Source organism: Gymnoscopelus braueri (genome assembly GCF_963280865.1).
Source record: "Gymnoscopelus braueri genome assembly, chromosome: 7".
Classification (NCBI taxonomy): domain Eukaryota; kingdom Metazoa; phylum Chordata; class Actinopteri; order Myctophiformes; family Myctophidae; genus Gymnoscopelus; species Gymnoscopelus braueri.
Window position 1 is genome coordinate 53,962,331 of NC_137608.1, and position 24,214 is coordinate 53,986,544.

The 24,214-nt window shown below is 41.4% G+C and overlaps 1 protein-coding gene across 1 annotated transcript; it reads left to right on the forward strand.

Annotated features, from left to right (window-relative positions):
• LOC308088133 (H-2 class II histocompatibility antigen, E-S beta chain-like) lies at positions 1-24,214 on the forward strand. Its single transcript, XM_080432507.1, has 13 exons — positions 1-159; positions 522-582; positions 3,152-3,235; positions 3,551-3,611; positions 5,581-5,641; positions 10,029-10,107; positions 16,266-16,520; positions 17,877-18,149; positions 19,496-19,709; positions 20,243-20,310; positions 21,286-21,399; positions 21,843-21,899; positions 22,386-24,214. Exons 6-12 carry the CDS (start codon positions 10,041-10,043, stop codon positions 21,878-21,880), a joined length of 1,029 nt encoding a protein of 342 aa, XP_080288633.1. The 5' UTR covers positions 1-159; positions 522-582; positions 3,152-3,235; positions 3,551-3,611; positions 5,581-5,641; positions 10,029-10,040; the 3' UTR covers positions 21,881-21,899; positions 22,386-24,214.

The window sequence follows — 24,214 nt, forward strand, 5'->3', positions numbered from 1 at the left end:
TCTGATCTGTTTATTCTGATCTGTTTATTCTGATCTGTTTATTCTCATCTGTTTATTCTCATCTATTAAATTCAGTTCAGTTTTGATCAGTGATGATAAAGATTACAGCCACCCTCCTCATCCTCTCCTCTGTACTTCATGTCAAAGCGATCACAGGAAGTAAGTACATTATATTTATGTTATTATATAATATATACATTTATATCTACTGTTATTATATAAAAACAAATATGAACAATGCACACTACAAACAAATAACGCACACACGCACGCACGCACGCACACACACACACACACACACACACACACACACACACACACACACACACACACACACACACACACACACACACACACACACACACACACACACACACACACACACACACACACCCACACACAATTTTGATAAAAGTGGTGAAAGTGAAGATTTTAAGAAATGTATAGTAATTCTGAGAAACTTTGGAACAAGCAAATAAAAATCTCTCTCTCTCTCTCTCTCTCTTGATGTTTAATAAAAGAATAATTCTGATTGGCTGCTGAGTGAATCAGGAAGTGAAATTCCAGTCAGAAGCTTCAGTGGTGAGTTCAACCACCCACACGCGCACACATACACACACACACACACACACACACACACACACACACACACACACACACACACACACACACACACACACACACACACACACACACACACATACACACACACACACACACACACACACACAAACACAAAAACACACAAAAACACACACACACACACACACACACACACACACACACACACACACACACACACACACACACCTCTCATGTGACACTTTGATCACATGACCAGTGTGTTTTTAAATACATTTGATGGTTTCAGCAGTGAGATGTAATGAGGCTTGGATTGATGTTTAATGAACATGAACAGCTTTTTACCAGTGACGCTGAACACGCGCACGCACACACACACACACACACACACACACACACACACACACACACACACACACACACACACACACACACACACACACACACACACACACACACACACACAAACACACACACTACAAACAAGGGTGTAATGGTGTAGGGTGTAATAGCCACCTCACACCAGTAGGGTGTAATGGCCACCTTACACGAGTAGGGCGTAATGGCCACCTTACACCAGTAGGGTTTAATGGCCACCTCACACCAGTAGGGTGTAATGGCCACCTCACACCAGTAGGGTGTAATGGCCACCTCACACCAGTAGGGTCAGGGTGTAATGGCCACCTTACACCAGTAGGGTGTAATGGCCACCCTACACCAGTAGGGTGTAATGGCCACCTTACACCAGTAGGGTGTAATCATACACATATACAGGTAGACGCCTCCTTCGGCTCTGAGGCATTGGTATCTCGGGCGCCATTTTCACGTAGGCAAGCTGTAGGCAAGCTTCCGCGTGTGTCACAGAAGGGGGCGTTCGGTAGGCCAATCAGAGGCAGGTGGGGGCGGGACAACTAGATTCTGACAAGTCTTAGAAAAGACGCACTGTGATTGGCCAGTAGTCAACGCGCTATGAGCGCTGTGATTGGCCAGTAGTCAACATGCTTTGAGCGCTGTGATTGGCCGGTAGTCACTTTGAGTGTCCGTTTGCCAACGCGAAAATGGCGGCCGCGATACGAGTTGCTCCAACGAACTGCAGAGGCCAATGTGGTATCTAGGTTTCTATATCTATGGGTGTAATGGCCACCTTACACCAGTAGGGTGTAATGGCCACCTTACACCAGTAGGGTATAATGACCACCTTACACCAGTAGGGTGTAATGGCCACCTTACACCAGTAGGGTGTAATGGCCACCTTACACCTGTAGGGTATAATGACCACCTTACACCAGTAGGGTGTAATGACCACCCTATACCAGTAGGGTGTAATGGCCACTTTACACCAGTAGGGTGCAATGACCACCTTACACCAGTAGGGTGTAATGGCCACCTTACACCAGTAGGGTGTAATGGCCACCTTACACCAGTAGGGTGTAATGGCCACCTTACACCAGTAGGGTGTAATGGCCACCCTACACCACCCTACACCAGTAGGATGTAATGGCCACCTTACACCAGTAGGGTGTAATGGCCACCTTACAACAGTAGGGTGTAATGGCCACCTTACACCAGTAGGGTGTAATGGCCACCTTACAACAGTAGGGTGCAAAGGCCACCTTACACCAGTAGGGTGTAATGGCCACCCTACACCAGTAGGGCGTAATGCACGTAGTACTATGGTCCCCTCTTGTTTCTCCACAATGGACACATTGGGATTGAACCAGTGTGTTTATTCATAGAGAACCTTTCACAGTTACAAAATGAATCACCATAAACACTGTATGAGACAAAAGTTAATTAACAGACATCCGTTAATTAAATCTAATCTGATAATGTAATGTGTACAAATGAAATTATTTAATGTTCCACTTTCATGTATTTTAAAGCTCAGCTGCTGTCAATACTAACTGGAGATAAAGTTTCAAAAGGTTGCCTTTTTATCTTTCCAAGACTTAAAAAAGTTCTAAATCTTTGAAAGTATTTTTGCAAGACTGAAAAAAAGTTAAGAATGTATTATACATCCCAGATAAACATACATTTAAGAATGTGCTGATTTACCTGTGTTGTGTTTCACTGATTGATCTGCAATAAACCAGTGGTTCTCAACCTTTACAGACCGCGACCCCCCAAAATAATCATATTTGAACTGGGGACCCCCTAAAATGATCATGTTTGAACTGAGGACCCCCCAAAATAATCATATTTGAACTCAGGACCCCCCAAAATAATCATATTTGAACTGGGGACCCCCCAAAATAATCATATTTGAACTGGGGACCCCCCAACATAATCATATTTGAACTTTTTAGTATAGTTTGTTGATTACATATGAAGCAGCAGCTATATACTGTTCATGATATGTGCAATAATCCAGACTGTCGTCTTTCTGGAAACAGATGATGTAACATCGTATCTTTAATCTGATTGGCTGATTATTCTAAACTACAGAACGAGTCCTCCTTCATTCTCTTTCAGACTCCAGAACTTCTCTTTCAGTAAACATCTGTTTATTCTGATCTGTTTATTCTGATCTGTTTATTCTCATCTGTTTATTCTCATCTATTAAATTCAGTTCAGTTTTGATCAGTGATGATAAAGATTACAGAAACCCTCTTCATCCTCTCCTCTGTACTTCATGTCAAAGCGATCACAGGAAGTAAGTACATTATATTTATGTTATTATATAATATATACATTTATATCTACTGTTACTAATATAAAAACAAATATGAACAATGCACACTACAAACAAATGACGCACACACGCACGCACGCACGCGCACGCACACGCACACACACACACACACACACACACACACACACACACACACACACACACACACACACACAATTTTGATAAAAGTGGTGAAAGTGAAGATTTTAAGAAATGTATAGTAATTCTGGGAAACTTTGTAACAAGCAAATAAAAATCTCTCTCTCTCTCTCTCTCTCTCTTGATGTTTAATAAAAGAATAATTCTGATTGGCTGCTGAGTGAATCAGGAAGTGAAATTCCAGTCAGAAGCTTCAGTGGTGAGTTCAACCACCCACACGCGCGCGCGCGCGCGCACACACACACACACACACACACACACACACACACACACACACACACACACACACACACACACACACACACACACACACACACACACACACACACACACACACACACACACACACACACACACACACACACACTCACCCCTCTGAAGTAACACTTTGATCACATGACATGATGGTATCATCAGTGAGATGTAATGAGGCTTGGATCAGAGGAGCGTCTGTGAGTTCAGTTTACAGGTTCAGGTTCCCGGCTCTTCCTGGCTTCATAATTAAAGTGTCCTTGAGCAAGGCACTGAACCGCGTCATTCCAAAACCTCTTGTGCTATAACCACGCCCACTTCTGTGACGAAGGCGGAGCTGCCTCTCAGCATCACATTCAACACATTCTAATACAGACTGAAACCAGGGTTGATTTCGTCGACTAAAACTATGACGAGAAATGTTGGTCGACTTTTTTTCACTGATGAAATCTAAATAAAAACTAAATAAAAACTAAGCTGCGATGACTAAAACTAAGACTAAATATATTGACAATTTCATCAACAAATAAAAACTAGACTAAAATGTTAGTGAGTGACGAGTGGAGAAGAGATCCAGTAGAACTAAAAGACAAGTCATTTTATGTTTGGTTGCGCTCAGGTGTTGTGCTCTGAAAATAGCCGATCTACAAGTTCACAACGCGTCGCAGCGCGACGCGTTGTGAACTTGTAGATCTGCTTTTTTCAGCATGCAACCAAGTGTAAAATCAGCCATTATGACGCCATCAAGGCACCGCCAAAACACATGTTAGTCGACTAAATGAAATGTAGATTTAGTCGACTAAAATCTTATGATATTTAGTCGACTAAAACTAGACTAAAACTAAAACATTTCAGATGACTAAAATATGACTCAAACTAAATGTAATTTTATTCAAAAGACTATGACTAAAACTAAATGTAAATCAACACATCCTGAAACCTCATTACAGCACCTGGTCTGGTGGCGTGCCTCACTAATCATTAGACTGACAACCCTAACCTCCTGGTATCGTTTCCCGCTGCCGACACTCTTTTTACAACCACTATTTGTTTTGATGATTAACTCATTGACTGCCAGAGTTAAAACATCGTCTATAGCTGACCTACCGACCGACCGACTTTTTTAGCGGTGCCAGCCGCTCTACATTTGACCGTGTCTGTGTGTCCGTCCGTCCGTCTGTCCGTATGTTTGCGGACGGCAGAGATGCAACACGTGCGGCACTTCAAGAAATGCGCACAAACACACACACAAGCCAGCACTGCACACGTGCGCACGCGCGCACACAAACACACACACACACGCGCGTGCGTGCACACGCACACAGAACATGCGGTCCTGCGAGGCGCACCATTGCAACACATGTGCCACTTAAAGACATGCACACACACACAAGCCAGCACTGCACATGTGCGCGGGCGACCAAATACACACACACGTAACATGCAGACTTGCGAGGCGCACCGTTGCAACACATGCGCCACTTAAAGACATGCACACACATGTGCAAGCCAGCACTGCACACGTGCGCGGGCGCACACAAACACACACGCGCGCGCGTAACATGCAGACCTGCGAGGCGCTCTGTTGCAACACATGCGCCACTTAAAGACATGCACACACACACAAGCCAGGACTGTACATGCGCACACGCACACGCACACACACACACACACACACACACACACACACACACACTACAATTTTGATAAAAGTGGTGAAAGTGAAGATTTTAAGACGTGTAGTAATTCTGAGAAACTTTGTAACAAGCAAATCAAAATCTCTCTCTCTCTCTCTCTCGCTCTCTCTCTCTCTCTCTCTCTCTCTCTCTCTCTCTCTTCTCTCTCTCTCTCTCTCTCTCTCTCTCTCTCTCTCTCTCTCTCTCTCTCTCTCTCTCTCTCTCGATGTTTAACAAAAGAATAATTCTGATTGGCTGCTGAATGAATCAGGAAGTGAAAATCCAGTCAGAAGCTCCAGTGGTGAGTTCACACACACACACACACACACACACACACACACACACACACACACACACACACACACACACACACACACACACACACACACACACACACACACACACACACACACACACACACACACACACACACACACACACACACACTCACCCCTCTGAAGTAACACTTTGATCACATGACATGATGGTATCATCAGTGAGATGTAATGAGGCTTGGATCAGAGGAGCGTCTGTGAGTTCAGTTTACAGGTTCAGGTTCCCGGCTCTTCCTGGCTTCATAATTAAAGTGTCCTTGAGCAAGGCACTGAACCGCGTCATTCCAAAACCTCTTGTGCTATAACCACGCCCACTTCTGTGACGAAGGCGGAGCTGCCTCTCAGCATCACATTCAACACATTCTAATACAGACTGAAACCAGGGTTGATTTAGTCGACTAAAACTATGACGAGAAATGTTGGTCGACCTTTTTTCACTGATGAAATCTAAATAAAAACTAAATAAAAACTAAGCTGTGATGAAAACTAAGACTCAATATATTGACAATTTCATCAACAAATAAAAACTAGACTAAAATGTTAGTGAGTGACTAGTGGAGAAGAGATCCAGTAGAACTAAAAGACAAGTCATTTTATGTTTGGTTGCGGGTGTTGTGTTGTGCTCTGAAAATAGCTGATCTACAAGCTGATAGATACACACGGGGACTACAAATTTCACGCCCACTTTTGAGACAGCGCCGCTACTCCCGGTCCGTTAGAACGATGAACTGCAGCTGCCAATGCAATCCCTATGAGAGGATATGAGAATTAGCCTACTTTTGAAATATTCCTACATTAACTGGAGACGATATTGATTTAAATAAAAATATGTTTCCAAATGTATGGAGTGTCTTTGTCAACATATCTTCTTGTTTTCTTAATAGTTGATGTGTTTCACATTTAATTTGCCACTTTAACGAGTTACCCATAATGCTAATACAGCAGAGGGTAGACAGCAGACGGGCATTTCAGTGACATCACTGTCTTTACGAGTGCCGAGCGCCGACCAGTGGCGTACCCACTGTAGAGGCAGGAGAGGCGGTCACCTGCCCAACTAAGATCTCGCCTCCCCTAAAAAAAAAAAAATAACCCGAAAATGTGTCATTGCGTGCTTAATGTCCTCAAAGTCACGCATCCAACAAGCTTTGAACTGAGCAGATTGGACCTTCTGTTCCAGAGATAATGACCAAAACCTATTGAAAACGGCCACTTTCGCCAGTTTTCTGGGTATTGAAAACCTCAAGGGATGCGTCCGTGACGTATATACCATGCGATCACTTAAACTCTAGATCTCCGATGCTAGCGATTTTGACATACTGATGGAGTATATTATAGTATATTGTGGGTAGTATATCGAGATGAAAGATATGGGACATTAAAAAGGACAAATTAAACAAATGGGACAGATTATTAGAACACAAAAAAAATCGCTACAGCCTCAGTAGTTAACCAGTGAAATGACGGTATTTTACAATGCCTCTCATAGAGATTGCATTGAGAGCTGCAGTTCATCGTTCTAACGGACCCCGAGTGTCAAAAGTGGGCGTGGATTTGTAGGCCTTCCGCTTCCGGCCGTGTGTATCTATCTACGTCGACAATCTCACAACGTGTCCCAGCGTGACGCGTTGTGAGCTTGTAGATCGCCTTGTAGTATTTGATATTTTCAGCATGCAACCAAGTGTAAAATCAGCCATTACGATGCCATCAAGGCACCGCCAAAATACGTTTTAGTCGACTAAATCAACTGTAGATTTAGTCGACTAAAACTAGACAAAAACTAAAACATTTCAGATGACTAAAATATGACTCAAACTAAATGTAATTTTATTCAAAAGACTATGACTAAAACTAAATGAAAATCAACACATCCTGAAACCTCATTACAGCACCTGGTCTGGTGGCGTGCCTCACTAATCATTAAGGTGGCTCCAGACCAGACCGACTTTGGGCCGACTTGGTGTCGGGAAGCGTCGTATATAGTCGTCCAGTCGGTTAGGGGTCCGTCGGGTGGTCCGTCGGGACCTTTTCGGCCGACCCAGAGCCGACCGAACATGTTCAGTCCTTTGGCCGACCGGGGCCCGACTGGAGTAGCTACTGTATGTAGCAGAGACGAAGTGACAACAAAGGGCTGTCAGTGTTGCCAGATTATGTGAGAGAAACAAGCGACCATGTCTATGAAAACCTACATTCACTGTTTCTCGTTGTCGCTCCCAGAGAGAGAGATTGATTGATTTGACCTACTTTTGCGCTGTGGTGATGTAATTTATTGGGAGCAGGTGTGTAAGATTCCAATAGTATAAACATTTTAATTGGCTTTCATATACTCTTAATATATTTTTTTCAAATTAGATTTGGCCTTATAGATCGAAATGTGCTCAGTTTTGGCTATTTTCTGGGTGCTAATTTCAATAAATTAATTAATGTATTTAATTTTGATTATTCGAATAACCGTTTTCAAAAATGTTCTGTACACGTCAGCAGTGGTGGAAAAAGTACTCAAATGTTTTACTTGAGTAAAAGTATCAATGCAATCAGGGCAGGAATTTAACGGTGGCCATGGCCGTCTTTGCCCCTCTAATTGGCCGTGTGCCCCTCGAATAATGACATGCCTTCACGGCCACTGTGGCCGTGGTGCCCCAGCTGCGCCCAGCAACTGATTTCACAGTTTTTCCTCTGTGCTTTGGTGCGCAACACAACCCTCGTTTAAGTGAATTGCTTTCACCTGCTGCTGCTGTGCATATCTCCGCCAAGCCAGGGTGACTTACCCAGGCCCATGAAATTCATATGCAGGCATAGTAGCCAATTAGAATGAAATCTGCAAAAACTGACTCATATACTGATACAGAACCATATATTGGCTATATATTATGGCTGTCGGGTGGAAATCTTGTATGTTCCTTTTTATTATTATTTAAAAACTATTTAAAATCGTGAAAATAGCCAATCTACAAGCTGTAATTATTAATAATCAAGAAATACTATATTTTAAAGAGTGAAAAATCAACTAAAGTCATTATTAGTGCAAGTTCAATCACATTTCATTTGAATGAAAATAACTTGTGGGTAAAATACATTCTGTGAATCTATTTACTTGAGTAAAATAATTCAACATTTACTTGAGTAAAAGTACTAAAGTATTGGTATAAAAATGTACTTAAAGTACCAAAAGTAAAAGTACTAAATGTTTGAAAATAGCAGATCTACAAGCTCACAACGTGTTGCGATGCACGCGTTCTGAGCTTGTAGATCTGCTATTTTCAAATAGCTTATAGGTATAAAATAGGGCTAGAGTGGTTAATGTATGTTTCATAATGATTTATATCCGCATAGTAACTAGTAACTAAACATTTCAAATAATTGTTGTGGAGTAAAAGTATAGACAATTGGAAATACTCCAGTAAAGTAAAAGTACCTCAAAATTGTACTTAAGTACAGTACTTGAGTAAATGTACTAGTTACTTTACACCACTGCACGTCAGTGAAGAAAAAACGCTGGGAACATCCCTATGTACAAGTGACTTTGCAGGGAAACAAGCCCAAAGTCGCTTTTAATAAGCAGACCTGGCAATGCTGGCAAGCTAATAGTCAAAAACAGCAGAGGGCGCTGTTTTTCCTTTTTATTTCCCAGATTGGTCTGAAAGTTATAAATGAATTAGCACATGAATGGCCAGTTGGCTGACAGACTTAAATGCCAGCTTTTGCCAACCGAATACCAGTCTGTTGCAGTCTGAAGTAGTCTGAAGTAGTCTGTTTGGTCTGGAGCCACCTTTAGACTGAATACCCTAACCTCCTGGTATCGTTTCCCGCTGCCGACACTCTTTTTACAACCGCTATTTGTTTTGTCAATTAACTCATTGACTGCCAGAGTTAAAACATCGTCTATAGCTGCCCTACCGACCGACTTTTTTTATTATCAGAATAAAAGACACAGTTAAAAATCTCAGCTATAGTTAGCTGACCTCTGACCTCTCCCAGTGCTTCATTTCAGTCTTATGGCCCTCAGGATGAAGGAGTTCTAGAATCTATCTGTGTTAAACTGATATAAACCTATCAGTGAATGTATCTATTAAACTGATAGAAAACTATCAGTGAATGTATCTATTAAACTGATAGAAACCTATCAGTGAATGTATCTATTAAACTGATGTAAACCTATCAGTGAATGTATCTATTAAACTGATAGAAACCTATCAGTGAATGTATCTATTAAACTGATATAAACCTATCAGTGAATGTATCTATTGAACTGATAGAAACCTATCAGTGAATGTACCTTCATTCTCTTTCAGTAATCTGTTTATTCTCATCTGTTTATTCTCATCTGTTTATTCTCATCTATTAAATTCATTTCAGTTTTGATCAGTGATGATGAAGATTACAGCCACCCTCCTCATCCTCTCCTCTGTACTTCATGTCAAAGCGATCCCAGGAAGTAAGTACATTATATTTATGTTATTATATAATATATACATTTATATCTACTGTTATTATATAAAAACAAATATGAACAATGCGCAATACAAACAAATGACACACACACGCACGCACGCACGCACGCACGCACGCACGCACGCACGCACGCACACACACACACACACACACACACACACACACACACACACACACACACACACACACACACACACACACACACACACACACACACACACACACACACACAAACACACATCTCATGAGACACTTTGATCACATGACCACTGTGTTTGATTGATGTTTAATGAACATGAACAGCATTTTACCAGCGACGCTGAACACACACACACAGACACACACACACACACACGCGCGCGCGCGCGCGCACGCACGCACGCACGCACGCACACGCACACGCACACACAAACACACACACCCTAACCTGCTGAAAAGAATCCCAGCCCAAACATTAACGTAACTAATAATTGGGCCGCACGACCCGGAAATTACCGTAATAATATTTTTTTGCCCGCCAGGGCAAATGCCAGTCCGCCCCTGACACACACACACACACACACACATCCGATAATGCAGCGCTGTCGTACCATTGCTAAATTAGAGCAACAGACAAGTTAGAGATAGATATTAATTAGGGATGCGCAATATATCGGCCAACCGATATATATCGGCCGATATAGTCGTTTTTTAATTAATCGGTATCGGTCCGATATCAAAATTGCGCCGATGTGAACAGCCGATGATTGCCTCTGTGTCTCGCTGCTCGCTGCAGCTGCAGGACTCAATGTGAGTGTGTGTGTGTGTGAGTGTGTGAGTGTGCAGGGCGGGGGGTTGGTGTCGGGTGTCACATGGTGTGTGTGAGTGCGTGTGTGTGTGTATGGAGGGTGTGCGTGTGGTGGGAGGGGCACTTAACTTGTTAAGCACATACAGCGCGCGCACGGAAGTCAGGCCGAGAGACAACAAACAAGAAACCAAGCAAAGAGAGGATAAAAAAAAGAGAGAGATGTCGGCCGTCTGGGCATATTTCAAGGTTAAACCCGACGACCCAAGAATTGCAATATGCAATACTTGCGATGGCGAAGTTTCGCGAGGAGGATCCCGTGTAAAATCATTTAACACTACCAACATGAGGACTCATTTGCACCACCGCCATGAGAGCCTTTTCAAAGAGTTATTGGGAAAGGAAGGCGCTAAAACCAAAACTAAAACCACGCAGCTAAAAGCAACAACAGCCACAGAGGGTAGCCCCATACAAGAATCGTTCGAAAAAACAAAGCCACATGTTAAAGACAGCGTAAAGGCGGCGTCAATCACAAATAAGATCATGGAGATGATCGCTCTGGACGACCAGCCATTTTCTATCGTGGATGATCCTGGATTTCGCCGTTTGATTCAACACATGGACCCGCGTTACACCCCACCAAGTCGCAAGTACCTTACCGAGACTTCCCTCCCTGCTTTATATGACATCGTAGCCACACACATCCAGAAGTTGTTGAACAGCACTGTGAATGACGTGAGCTTTACGACGGACATCTGGAGCTCTGGCGTGAGCCAGACGAGCATGTTAAGCCTTACTGCTCAATGGATTGACGACAACTTTAATGTAAACAGAGCTGTGTTGCATTCACAAGAATGTAATTGTTCGCACACAGGGACCAACATAGCTGACACATTTAACAGCATGTTTGCTCAGTGGTTCATACCGAAAGATAAGGTGCACGTTGTGCTGCGTGACAACGCCCGCAATATGGAGAAGGGAATGAGAGACTGTGGTGTTAAAAGCCTGGGCTGCATGGCTCATACACTGCAGCTAGCCATACATGATGGTGTGTTAAGCCAGCGAAGCATCTCTGACTGTATCGCTATTGGGAGAAAAATAGTAGGACATTTTAGGCACTCTCCACTGGCCACCTCTCGGCTGAAAGCCATACAGAAGGAGCTGGGTCCAACTCACAGTCACAAGGTGCTCCAACAGGATGTCGCAACGAGGTGGAATAGCACATTTTATATGATGAAAACACTTTATGATCAGAAGAGGGCACTTAGTGTCTATGGGACAGAACATGATGATCTCCCTGCGAATCAGAAGTTGAGCTCATACCAGTGGGGCCTCATAGAAAGAATGACCACGCTTCTCGCGCCATTCGAAGAGTTAACCCAAGAGATTAGTTCTCATTCAGCTACTGCGGCTGACGTGATTCCATCAGTTCTCGCACTAAAACGTTTCCTGAGCAAGACGGTTGCAACAGACAGCGGGGTCGGCACCTCGAAGAGCACTCTACTACAAGCGGTGACTGACAGATTTGCTAAAGTTTTCACCGAGCCATTGTACTACTTGGCAACGATCCTAGACCCCCGCTTCAAAGACCGTTATTTTAATGTACTAAGCAACAAACAAGAGGCAACAACTGCACTACAGAAGTTAGTGGAGAAGATGATCCAATCTGAGAGTGAGACACCTGACCCAGAAGAACCGCAAGGAAAGAAGACGCGAGCAGAAAATGACTCTGCCGTCGCTGGACCGTCACTGAGGGACATGTATGAGGAAATTCTGGAGGAGACGGTTCTAGAAGATCATCAGGCAGGCCCAACGGGTGTGCAGGTAAATAGCAGACCCCATCTTATATTCAAATACAATCAAGTATAGTATATTAACCCTTTAAAGGTCACCCCAAGAAAAAAGCATTGGAAAAATTATTTCTTTGCATTTTTTATTTATTTGGGGCAATAGTAACAACTATCAATTATAATTTCTTTAACAGACCCAACAGTTTTCCAAATATAGGCCTCTACCAAACGGTTGAGATGTCACTTTATGGTAATGGTAAAAGTTTCATGCATATACATTGATTTATATGCATTCACTGAGAAATATGTCTCCCATTATGTTCCCAGTCTCTTCTGCTTGTGAGAGTTGATCAGCATCATCTGTTTGGTCATCTTCTTCATCACACAGATCATCAAAATAGTCCATTTTTTATTTCAGCACCACTTCCTTTACCATTAAATGACAATTCAACCATTTGGTTGAGCATGTTTTTTTAGATAGGAATAAAATCATACTAATACATAAATATAATGAAATAACATTATATGTATTATATTAACAACACTGAATTAGCAAAAGCCCTATTTATCCATAGCAAATAGTACATTTTAATTACTTTAGTTTAGCTTCACTACTTACCATAAAGTGACAAACAACCCGTTTGGTAGAGCATGTTTTCAGAAAATTATTAGACCATTATTAGATTTTTTTTTATTGTATCAAGCTACATAATCAGGTTCAGTAACACCTCAAAAAGTACAGTTACACTGTACTTTTTGTCTTATATTTCTATAGGTGCACGACTACCTGAGTGAGGCCCCATTGCCCAGAGATCAGAGCCCACTGGAGTATTGGAAAAAGAACAAGGACCGCTTCCCTCAACTGGCCCAAGCCGCACGCAAGTACCTTTCGGCTCTGTGCACAAGTGTTGACAGTGAACGTCTCTTCTCCGCTGCATCACATATCATCCATGAAAAAAGGAATAGGATCCTATGCGACAACGCAGAAAAGCTTCTCTTTGTCAAGAAAAACCTGCCTATGCTAATGAAGTAGACCTAACCCTGGCCTGGAGTATCAGGTGGAAAGTGGAAACATTGTTTCCATGTTTATTTTGGAAATTTCATACATATCCACAGTATGACTGTTTAATAGACACTCAGTGTCTGGTTGCCAATTATGAACACTGTCATTTGAAGTTACTTTGTTTTAAACCTTGAGGAATCTCTGGATATTTTGATTGAGAGTATTTGATACTAATTTTTGCACTTTAATTTAATTGTATACTTATTACTTTTGCTATAAGTGGTAGAAGTAGCCTAAAACTAACACTGTTAGTTACTTGTGTTTTTATTTATTTGTATTTATGGGTCTGAAAGTTAAGTTAAGTTCTTAGTTACTTCTTTTATGATAGTACTTTTTGAGTCCTCCTGGGTATGATGTTAAAGTGGCGAGGGATGGGCGCCGCCAGGTTTATCTTTAATGGCCCAAGAGTGTGTGTGTGTGTGTGTGTGTGTGTGTGTGTGTGTGTGTGTGTGTGTGTGTGTGTGTGTGTGTGTGTGTGTGTGTGTGTGTGTGTGTGTGTGTGTGGCTGTATTTCTAATCTGGCAGTATGATTAACAACATTGCTCTTTAACTTTGTGCCAATGACTTTGATAAGCATGGAGCCTCCACCTGCCCTGTTCTATAGACACTACTGCACTGTTTCTGAAACTGTATTGTTAATGACTGTCTTTTCTGTTGGGGACAGATTCATGTGTTCTATACTGTATTGCCATGCCATGCCTTTCCTTCTGTTAGGGTCAGAATTATTCCTTGGATAGTGAGTAGGGCTGGAAAACAAATGTGAAACATTGAGAACAAAAAAAAGTAAAACATGTAAAAGGAAATGGGATTATCAAAATGTTTTTGGAATAAACATTGCTTTTTCAAATTCAGTGTTTACACGTGTTTTTCAGAATGGATAAAACTGTTTTTTTTGTATCGATCATATCGATATCGGTTACATCGGTTATCGGCCATAACAGCAATTAATTATATCGGATATCGGTATCGGCCAAAATGTCACATCGGTGCATCCCTAATATGAATGTACACCGTCTACTTGCTGGACAACAAACACAGGACTACAGACTACACTACACTACTCTACACTTGTGGCAGCTGTCAATCTACTCACTCAAGATGGCGGCGAAAGTGGGCTGATTTAATGGTGTCTCGACCCTGTGACGTCGCTATGCCCGGCCCCTATAACCACGCCCACTTCTGTGATGAAGGCGGAGCTGCCTCTCAGCATCACATTCAACACATTCTAATACAGACTGAAACCAGGGTTGATTTCCTCGACTAAAACTATAACGAAAAATGTTGGTCGACCTTTTTTCACTGACCAAAACTAAATAAAAACTAAATAAAAACTAAATAAAAACTAAGCTGTGATGACTAAAACTAAGACTAAATATATTGACAATTAAATCAACAAATAAAAACTAGACTAAAATGTTAGTGAGTGACTAGTGGAGAAGAGATCCAGTAGAACTAAAAGACAAGTCATTTTATGTTTGGTTGCGCTCGGGTGTTGCGCTCTGAAAATAGCAGATCTACAAGCTCACAACGCGTCGCACTGCGTCAGCACACAACCAAGTGTAAAATCAACCATTAAGACGCCATCAAGGCACCGCCAAAACACACTTTAGTCGACTAAATCAACTGTAGATTTAGTCGACTAAAATCTTATGATATTTAGTCGACTAAAACTAGACAAAAACTAAAACATTTCAGATGACTAAAATATGACTCAAACTAAATGTAATTTTATTCAAAAGACTATGACTAAAACTAAATGTAAATCAACACATCCTGAAACCTCATTACAGCACCTGGTCTGGTGGCGTGCCTCACTAATCATTAGACTGACAACCCTAACCTCCTGGTATCGTTTCCCGCTGCCGACACTCTTTTTACAACCACTATTTGTTTTGATGATTAACTCATTGACTGCCAGAGTTAAAACATCATCTATAGCTGACCTACCGACCGACCGACTTTTTTTATTGTCAGAATATCAGAAAAAGACACACACACACACACACACACACACACACACACACACACACATGCTGCACACACACACACGCACGCACGCACGCACGCACGCACGCACGCACGCACACACACACACACACACACACACACACACACACACACACACACACACACACACACACACACACACACACACACACACACACACACACACACACACACACACACACTACCTGTATATTCAGTATAGAATGTTGAATGTTGGTCCAAATACATGAACATTAAAACAGATGTTAGGAACTGTTGTTGTGACATCATGAAATAAATCATTCTGTATGAATTACAAATACAACAAAACCACAAAAAAAATATTTGAATGTGTTTCAGTGTGAATAAAACGTTTGACAGGAAGCTACTTTTAATATCCAACCTTTCACTTCATATAAGAACCAAACATGATTGTTTAACATGATGATTATGTGTTATTGTCACTGTGAAGAAGTTTGTTGTTGAATTTAATGTCATCTTTGTTTTCTTTTTTTCAGTGTTCCATGAGTTGATTCTTGTCCTTGGCTGTTCAGACACAGTTCAAGACTCATATAAAGAGTTCATGTATGCACTGGATGGTGAAGTGTTGATGTACGCAGACTACAACAAAGGGAAGGTGGTGTACCCTCAGCCTCCGTTTGTAGATCCAATCACCTTCCCAGGAGATTATGCATATTATTTGGGTCAGCAGCACTACTGCAAAGCCCAGCTGGTCACCATTCGCACTGCCTTGAAGAAACCACCAGTGAAAGGTACATGAATACTATGAACACAATAGTTATTAACTAAAACGGTTGAATGTATTTAACATGAATGAAAATGTTTAAACATGTATATTAAGCATTTATGGTTTTTATGGGGAAATATTTTCTATATAATATTTATTTTTAGTAAAATGAATATGTGCTCGAGGTGCAGATAATATGATTATACAACAGTTACCATCAAAATAAAACATATCAAAATGTATTCATATTGTGAGGCATTTCTCTCTCAAAATAACAACCTTTCTGTGAGTGTTATCTCTGTTATCCTGTAAATACATGATGGGGTCTGACAGACAGACAGACAGACAGACAGACAGACAGACAGACAGACAGACTGACTGACTGACTGACTGACTGACTGACTGACTGACTGACTGACTGACTGACTGACTGACTGACTGACTGACTGACTGACTGACTGACAGACAGACAGACAGACAGACAGACAGACAGACAGACAGACAGACAGACAGACAGACAGACAGACAGACAGACAGACAGACAGACAGACAGACAGACAGACAGACAGACAGACAGACAGACAGACAGACAGACAGACAGACAGACAGACAGACAGACAGACAGACAGACAGACAGACAGACAGACAGACAGACAGACAGACAGACAGACAGACAGACAGACAGACAGACAGACAGACAGACAGACAGACAGACAGACAGACAGACAGACAGACAGACAGACAGACAGACAGACAGAGTTTACGTCACATGGCCGGATTAACCCTTCGTGGCGCCCGGTGCTACGACCCGTTTCGGTGGCGGGGGGGGGGGGGGGGCACGTTTCACCGTCTCAGCCCTCCTCCAGCGCTACATTTAGGTGCTTTTCGGTATCAATACTGCATCTAGAAGTACTCTGTAACAAGTAAAAGTCCGGAATTCAAAATTGACTTGAGTAAAAGTATAAAAGTATTGGCATCAAAATGTACTTAAAGGACCAAAAGTAAAAGTACTACAATGTTTGAAAATAGCAGATCTACAAGCTCGTAGCGCGGCACTCGGTGCCACGCTATGAGCTTATAGATCTGCTATTTTCAAATAGCCCAGGTATAAAAAAGGGGTTATCCTGGAAATACATGATGGGGTCTGACTGACAGACAGACAGACAGACAGACAGACAGACAGACAGACAGACAGACAGACAGACAGACAGACAGACAGACAGACAGACAGACAGACAGACAGACAGACAGACAGACAGACAGAGTCCTTGTTTACTCAGCCACTCTAGTACTTGACAATTCAAACACACACAGTGATGATATTTTATACACATTATAATAAAACTGAACATTAATGACATTTTTCATTGTCTATTTCCAGATGGATATGTGTTATATCAGGCTGTCCGCTGTGTGTTTAACTCCAGTGAGCTGAAGGACATACAGTACATAGTGTCATCTAATTTCGATGGTGATGAGCTGACCAGGTGGGACAGTAGAGTAGATCAGTATGTTGGATACACTGAGTTTGGTGTGAAGAACGCAGAGCGCTGGAATAAAGATCCTACAAGACTGGCTGTGATGAGAGCACAACCAGAGGTATTCTGCAAACACAACATTGAGGGCTACTACCCCCGTGCTCTGAACAAGAGAGGTGAGCTGATCTCAGAGCAGCACTCAACACTCATCACCTCATAAACTATAACATGACATCATAATAAATCATTCTATTCAGAGATGATTAATGGTGTTAATATTGATCTGATAATGACTATAAAACATGACTTGGTCTGGGCCGTAGCGGGACGGTCCAGGCACCCTAGGCTGCAATGCCAGCCTGACAGCGTGTCGCGGGTTCGACTCCCGATCCCGACGACCTTTGCTGCGTGTCACCCCCTCATCTCTCTCCCCGTTTACCTGTCAGCCTACTATCACTATCCCTCTCTCTAAAAAAAAAAAAATTAACATTCAATCCGGGAACGCATCTCTGTCATTTTACATTTCTTTGGCTATTCAAAAATAGCAGATCTACAAGCTCATAGCGGAGTGCCGCGCATTAGCTTTTTTTTTAAACTATATTTTTAACTAAAATCTTTGCTTCTGGGGGGTCCCTGGAACAACATATTTGACAAATGTTCGCTTTAAAAATATATATATTTAAAGATTTGAACACATTTTCAAGATTTATCAAAAAAATAGCAGATCTACAAGCTCATAGCTTGTCTACAGTATCTGCTATTTTTGATTAGCCAAAGAAATCTAAAATGACACAGATGCGTTCCCAGATTGAATGGGTTAGTATTCTTAGAAACAGTCTAAAGTGGAGTCTGAAGAGGTGAGTCTTCAGATTATGGTGGAAGATTAGGAGTGAGTCTGCAGTTCTGACTGCAATGGGGAATTTGTTCCACAGTTTGGGAGCCAGAAGGGAGAAGAGTCTGGGACGTGTGGAGCGTTGTCCAGGGTGTTTTAGAGAAGAGAGAAGAGTCTGGGACGTGTGGAGCGTTGTCCAGGGTGTTTTAGAGAAGAGAGAAGAGTCTAGGATGTGTGGAGCGTTGTCCAGGGTGTTTTAGAGAAGGGAGAAGAGTCTAGGACGTGTGGAGCGTTGTCCAGGGTGTTTTAGAGAAGGGAGAAGAGTCTAGGACGTGTGGAGCGTTGTCCAGGGTGTTTTAGAGAAGATTCTGACAGCTCCCCTGTGTTAGCTGATATGAGTGAGCGGGAGGGGTTGTAGGGTTGAATCAGGCTTGAAGATATGGGGGTGTCATACATTTGGTTGCTTTGTAGGCCAACATCAGTGTTTTGTACTCTGTGAGGGCAGCAACTGGGAGCCAATGGAGGGAGAGGAGAACGGGGGAGAGCCGAGAAACGTGAACATTTTTGCTGGTTGACCAATTGGTTGCGGCTTTCTGGATCATTTGGATCTAATGTGGATGATATATAATTATTCATGATAATGACATGTTCCTATGACTGGTAATAATAATAATAATCTTCTTCATCCAGTGGAGCCCAAAGTGAGACTGAAGTCAGAGACTCCCCCTCGTCGTGGTGAACACACTCACATGCTGAGGTGCAGCAGCTACGACTTCTATCCTGAAGTGATCCTGGTGACCTGGTGGATAGGTCAAGAACCTTTGACCTCTGGTCTCTCCTATACCGATCTGTCTGATGGAGACTGGTACTACCAGTACCACTCCTACCTGGAGTACACACCCAGGTACACACCTAACAGACACCTATGGAAATACACACCTAATAGACACCTATACATATATTCTTTAAAAATAAAACAAGTGTTACTCACTTGCTGAAGATGGCCCATTAAATGGTAGGCTTATATTAAGTCTCTCACACACACACACACACACACACACACACACACACACACACACACACACACACACACACACACACACACACACACACACACACACACACAGGAATACACACACAGGAATACGCTATAACGTGCGTATCTCGTTACTAAGTTTCTTCTGCCTCTTACCTTCTTATTTTTTCTGCAATGGGGAGGGAATAGTGGAATACACAATAAACACTAGAGCGGAGGAGAGCCCAGCGGGGCATTCACGCTCCTACACAATAATAGTCAAAACAAATATTAACAAAGATCAACAGATCAATGTGAATAGAATCGCGGCGCGGTTCAGCATGTAGATCAGCTACTACTATTGTGTGTTTGTGTGTGTTTGTGTTTGTGTGTGTGTGTGCGCGCACGTGTGTGCATTACAGATCAGGAGAGAAGATCACATGCATGGTGGAACATCCCAGCCTGACCGCGCCTATCAAGATGGACTGGGGTCAGTTATTGTAATCTACTGTAATCTACTGTCTAAATAGCAGATATACAAGCTCATAGTGCGGCACCGAGTGCCGCACTATGAGCTTGTAGATCTGCTATTTTTGAAAAATCGTGAACATTTGTGCAAATCTTTGAATATATATATTTTTTAAGCGAACATTTGTAACTGTCAAATGTCTGTCAACATATGTCTTAAGTTTTTCTGAAATATATCAGTGGTGCTCAAACCTTTTCTTGTCAAGGACCCCCCAAATGTTTTTGGCCGCTGATCCCCATCAAAATATGTTGTTCCAGGGACCCCCCAGAAGCAAATATTTGAGTTAAAAATGTTGTTTAAAAATATATATAAATTATATTCAAATATTTGCAATGTTCAGATTTTTCAAAAATAGCAGATCTACAAGCTCATAACTTGGTGCCGCGCTATGAGCTTATTGATTTGATAAAAACAGATACAAGACCAGATTGATTTGATAAAAACAGATCAAAGACCAGATTGATTTGATAAAAACAGATCAAAGACCAGACTGATTTGATAAAAACAGATCAAAGACCAGATTGATTTGATAAAAACAGATCAAAGAGTCATCATGGTTTTATCAATGTGAAAACAAGACAGTTTTCTAAGACAGAACAGGCGCTGATATTCTTTTTTACAAACTGCCTCACAGTTCTGAGTCTAAGACTCTGTCCTAAGATACTTTCTGCACATGATTCCACAGCCTGCTTTATAATCATCATAGTAAAAGGTTGATTCATGTTTTCTAAAATCTATCATCATATCCTTTGTTTTGGATGTATTTAGCTCTAAGAAGGACATGTCACATCAGGTGACAAACTCCTCAAGGACTGGACCAATAGGGTTGGACTCATTATTATACCGAACAGACTCACAATGACTGTGTCGTCTGTTTATTAGGGTTAGGGTTAACCCATAATATGATATGATATGATATGATATTTGTATTATCAGATGACTCCATGCCAGAGTCAGTGAAGAACAAGGTGGCCATGGGAGCATCAGGTCTGGTTCTGGGTCTGGTCTTGTTCCTGTCTGGATTCATCTACCTCCAGTGGAAGAAACGAGGTGATTAGTTTACATGTTTAATGTTTAATTAACATGTTTCATTAATTATTATACTACCAGTGGAAAAAATGAGGTCAGATCAACAGAGGATCACATGACATGTGGAGCCCTCACAGAAATGCAAACAAACAAACAAACATGTAAAACCACAACCTAAACAGGTTTATATTGGTTTAGAACCATAACCGGTTTAGACCAGTTTAGACGACCTAGTTAGAGGTCAAAGTGTGTTCTATGTAGTCACATTTAACTTTAATACATCAGTGTTACATTTAGTCTTAAATAAGAGTCAAATGTTCACATTAGTTCTGATGACTGAACCGTAATGTTTTTGTGTTGTTGTTGTATTATTGTGTTATTGTGTGTACAATGTAGAAATACACAAACAATGCAACATAGGATTTATTTGTGTCTGTTTTTTGTCTCTCTTCTTCTTCTATCAGGTCGTATTCTGGTGCCGACAACCAATGACGATCTTTAGACTCCTCCCACACACCCAGGTTCACTTCCTCTTTCTTTCTACTAAACCTTTTTTTTGGTAATGTATAAAAGTGTATAAAACTATAAAACATACACAAAACAACATGCTTGTGTAAGAAGTGCAACAACTAGCCTGGTAAACCATCCCGGTCGCGTGAATTCACATTATCATGTGTCTTCTGCTTAATTTCTTATACTAATGAATCTAATAATCAAATGTAATAATCAAATGATTTGTTGTATCAGACAACACTGATGACAATGTGGTCAGATGGGGGGGGGGTCCTCTTGGTAAACTAACAACTTGCTCATGATCTATTCACCATGTATAGCATAGTTTTAAATCATTAAACCATTAACAAACATTTGACAAGTTATGAATAACACATTAACTGATCATTTGGGAATAATTAATTTACTATTATAAGGGAAGGTTATTCTAAAGTGTTAACATGTTCACACAGTTAATACATTCTGATTCTTATTTGTTTATTGTCTTTTCACAGAACACCTGGGTGTGTTTTCAGAGAAGCAGAGAGTCATCGCTGCCCTCTGGTGGAGAGAGGAGGAAAGTTGTGTGTCCATTCAGCTTTTAAATACTCATAACAGCAGCACAATGATGACATCATCCTCCTTTTTTACAAATGTGTCCTTTAAAAATGCTAAATGGCTAGCCAAGGCTAACGATAATTAGTGTGCGCCCATGTCGACGTGGTTTTGAGGTTAGGGTTAAGGTTAGGTTTATAGACATAGTGTTTGTGAGGTTAAAGGTCAGGGTTTAGGGTTAAGGTCAGGTTTATAGACATCGTTTTTGTAAGGCTAAAGGTCAGGGTTTAGGCGCCACCTGGGCGACACACCAAAGGAAGAGGGAGTCCTAATTAGTGTGGGCGGTTCATCAAATTACTTTGTATAGTTTCTGTCGTCAGAAAACACAAACATAATATTTCAGTTCTAAACTATATTGAAACATTAAATAATGATCACACACAATCAGAGTTCTTCATGACATTCAATTCAATTCAATTCAATTTTATTATAGTGTCAAATCACAACAAGTTGTCTCAAGACACTTTACATGTAGAGAAGTGCGCAGTGTAATAACACAACCAAACTAACGCACTTTAGACATCCACACACAGGAAAAAATAGTTTCCTATTAGAAGTATCATCACCTGTGATAGCACCCATGTAATCTACATGATTCAGTGCCCTTGAGGTCTAGCATACGTTGGCAAAACTACCCGTAAATTAAAACAACATCAGTGAGCACAAAAGCTCAATACACAGGAATGATGGCGAATATCCTGTCGCTATTCATTTTAATGATGCTAAACATGACATATCCTCTTTTAGATTCCAGGGAATTGTCCTTCTCCTAAAGAGAAGAGAAGCCTACTGGATCTTCACACTCCAAACACTGGCCCCAAAAGGCTTAAATGATGAATTTGTACTTAATGTTATGCTGTGATTAGTCATGCGTTATTTGGATGGACTAGCTATATAATAGACCTGTTGTGCTCGATTCGTTTATTTTTACCTTTATTCTCACTGTGTGTCTTTTTATTATTATTGGGTCCACTAATATTATCTCTTCCTTTATAGATATTGAAGACCTGGCCCGATGACATGTACAGGCCTTTTCCTCTGCTATTCAGAGCCGTAATTAGTGTTGCCGTGACCCAGAAAAAAATATATTTTGTGAATGGGATTGGTGTTGCTTTAATATGATGGTGGTGGGAGTGGCTTTAGGTCTGAGATTGCGGGTGCAGCCAATGGGTTGCATGTCCGATGACCTTCACTTGGGAGGTGTAGCCTTTAAAATGTTTGGTGGTTGATGTGTTCTGTATTGTCTGTCCTGATGAAGGTCTAACGACCGAAACGTCGATTAAGAATAAATAGCTACATTTTTTGCAAGATCCAGACGGTGTGCGGGTCCCATTCTTTGGTCTAACCATCAGAGATCTCCTCCATAATTTGTACATTTTTGACTTACGCACTTGTCGCTAACCCTTGGGGTGTGCATCGGCCTCCTTCACAAAAAACTAAAGTAAAGAATAAAATATGTGTCTAATTCTGACAGGTTAGATATTTCTTGGTCAGTATTATTTATCTTTACGTTTTTCAGCTCCACTGTTGTGTTTCTATCCGTTCATATTGGCTGAACTTCACTCATTAAACTAGTTAACAGCTCTGTGGACAAGTGATGATGATGATGATGATGAAGGTTGTGGATTCATTTATTTGGCAGTTGTTGATGATCAGGACACACGGGTAGAAAAAACAAAACCTTCACAAAGTATTGTGTTTACTGTATGTGAGAATGATTTAAAAAGTG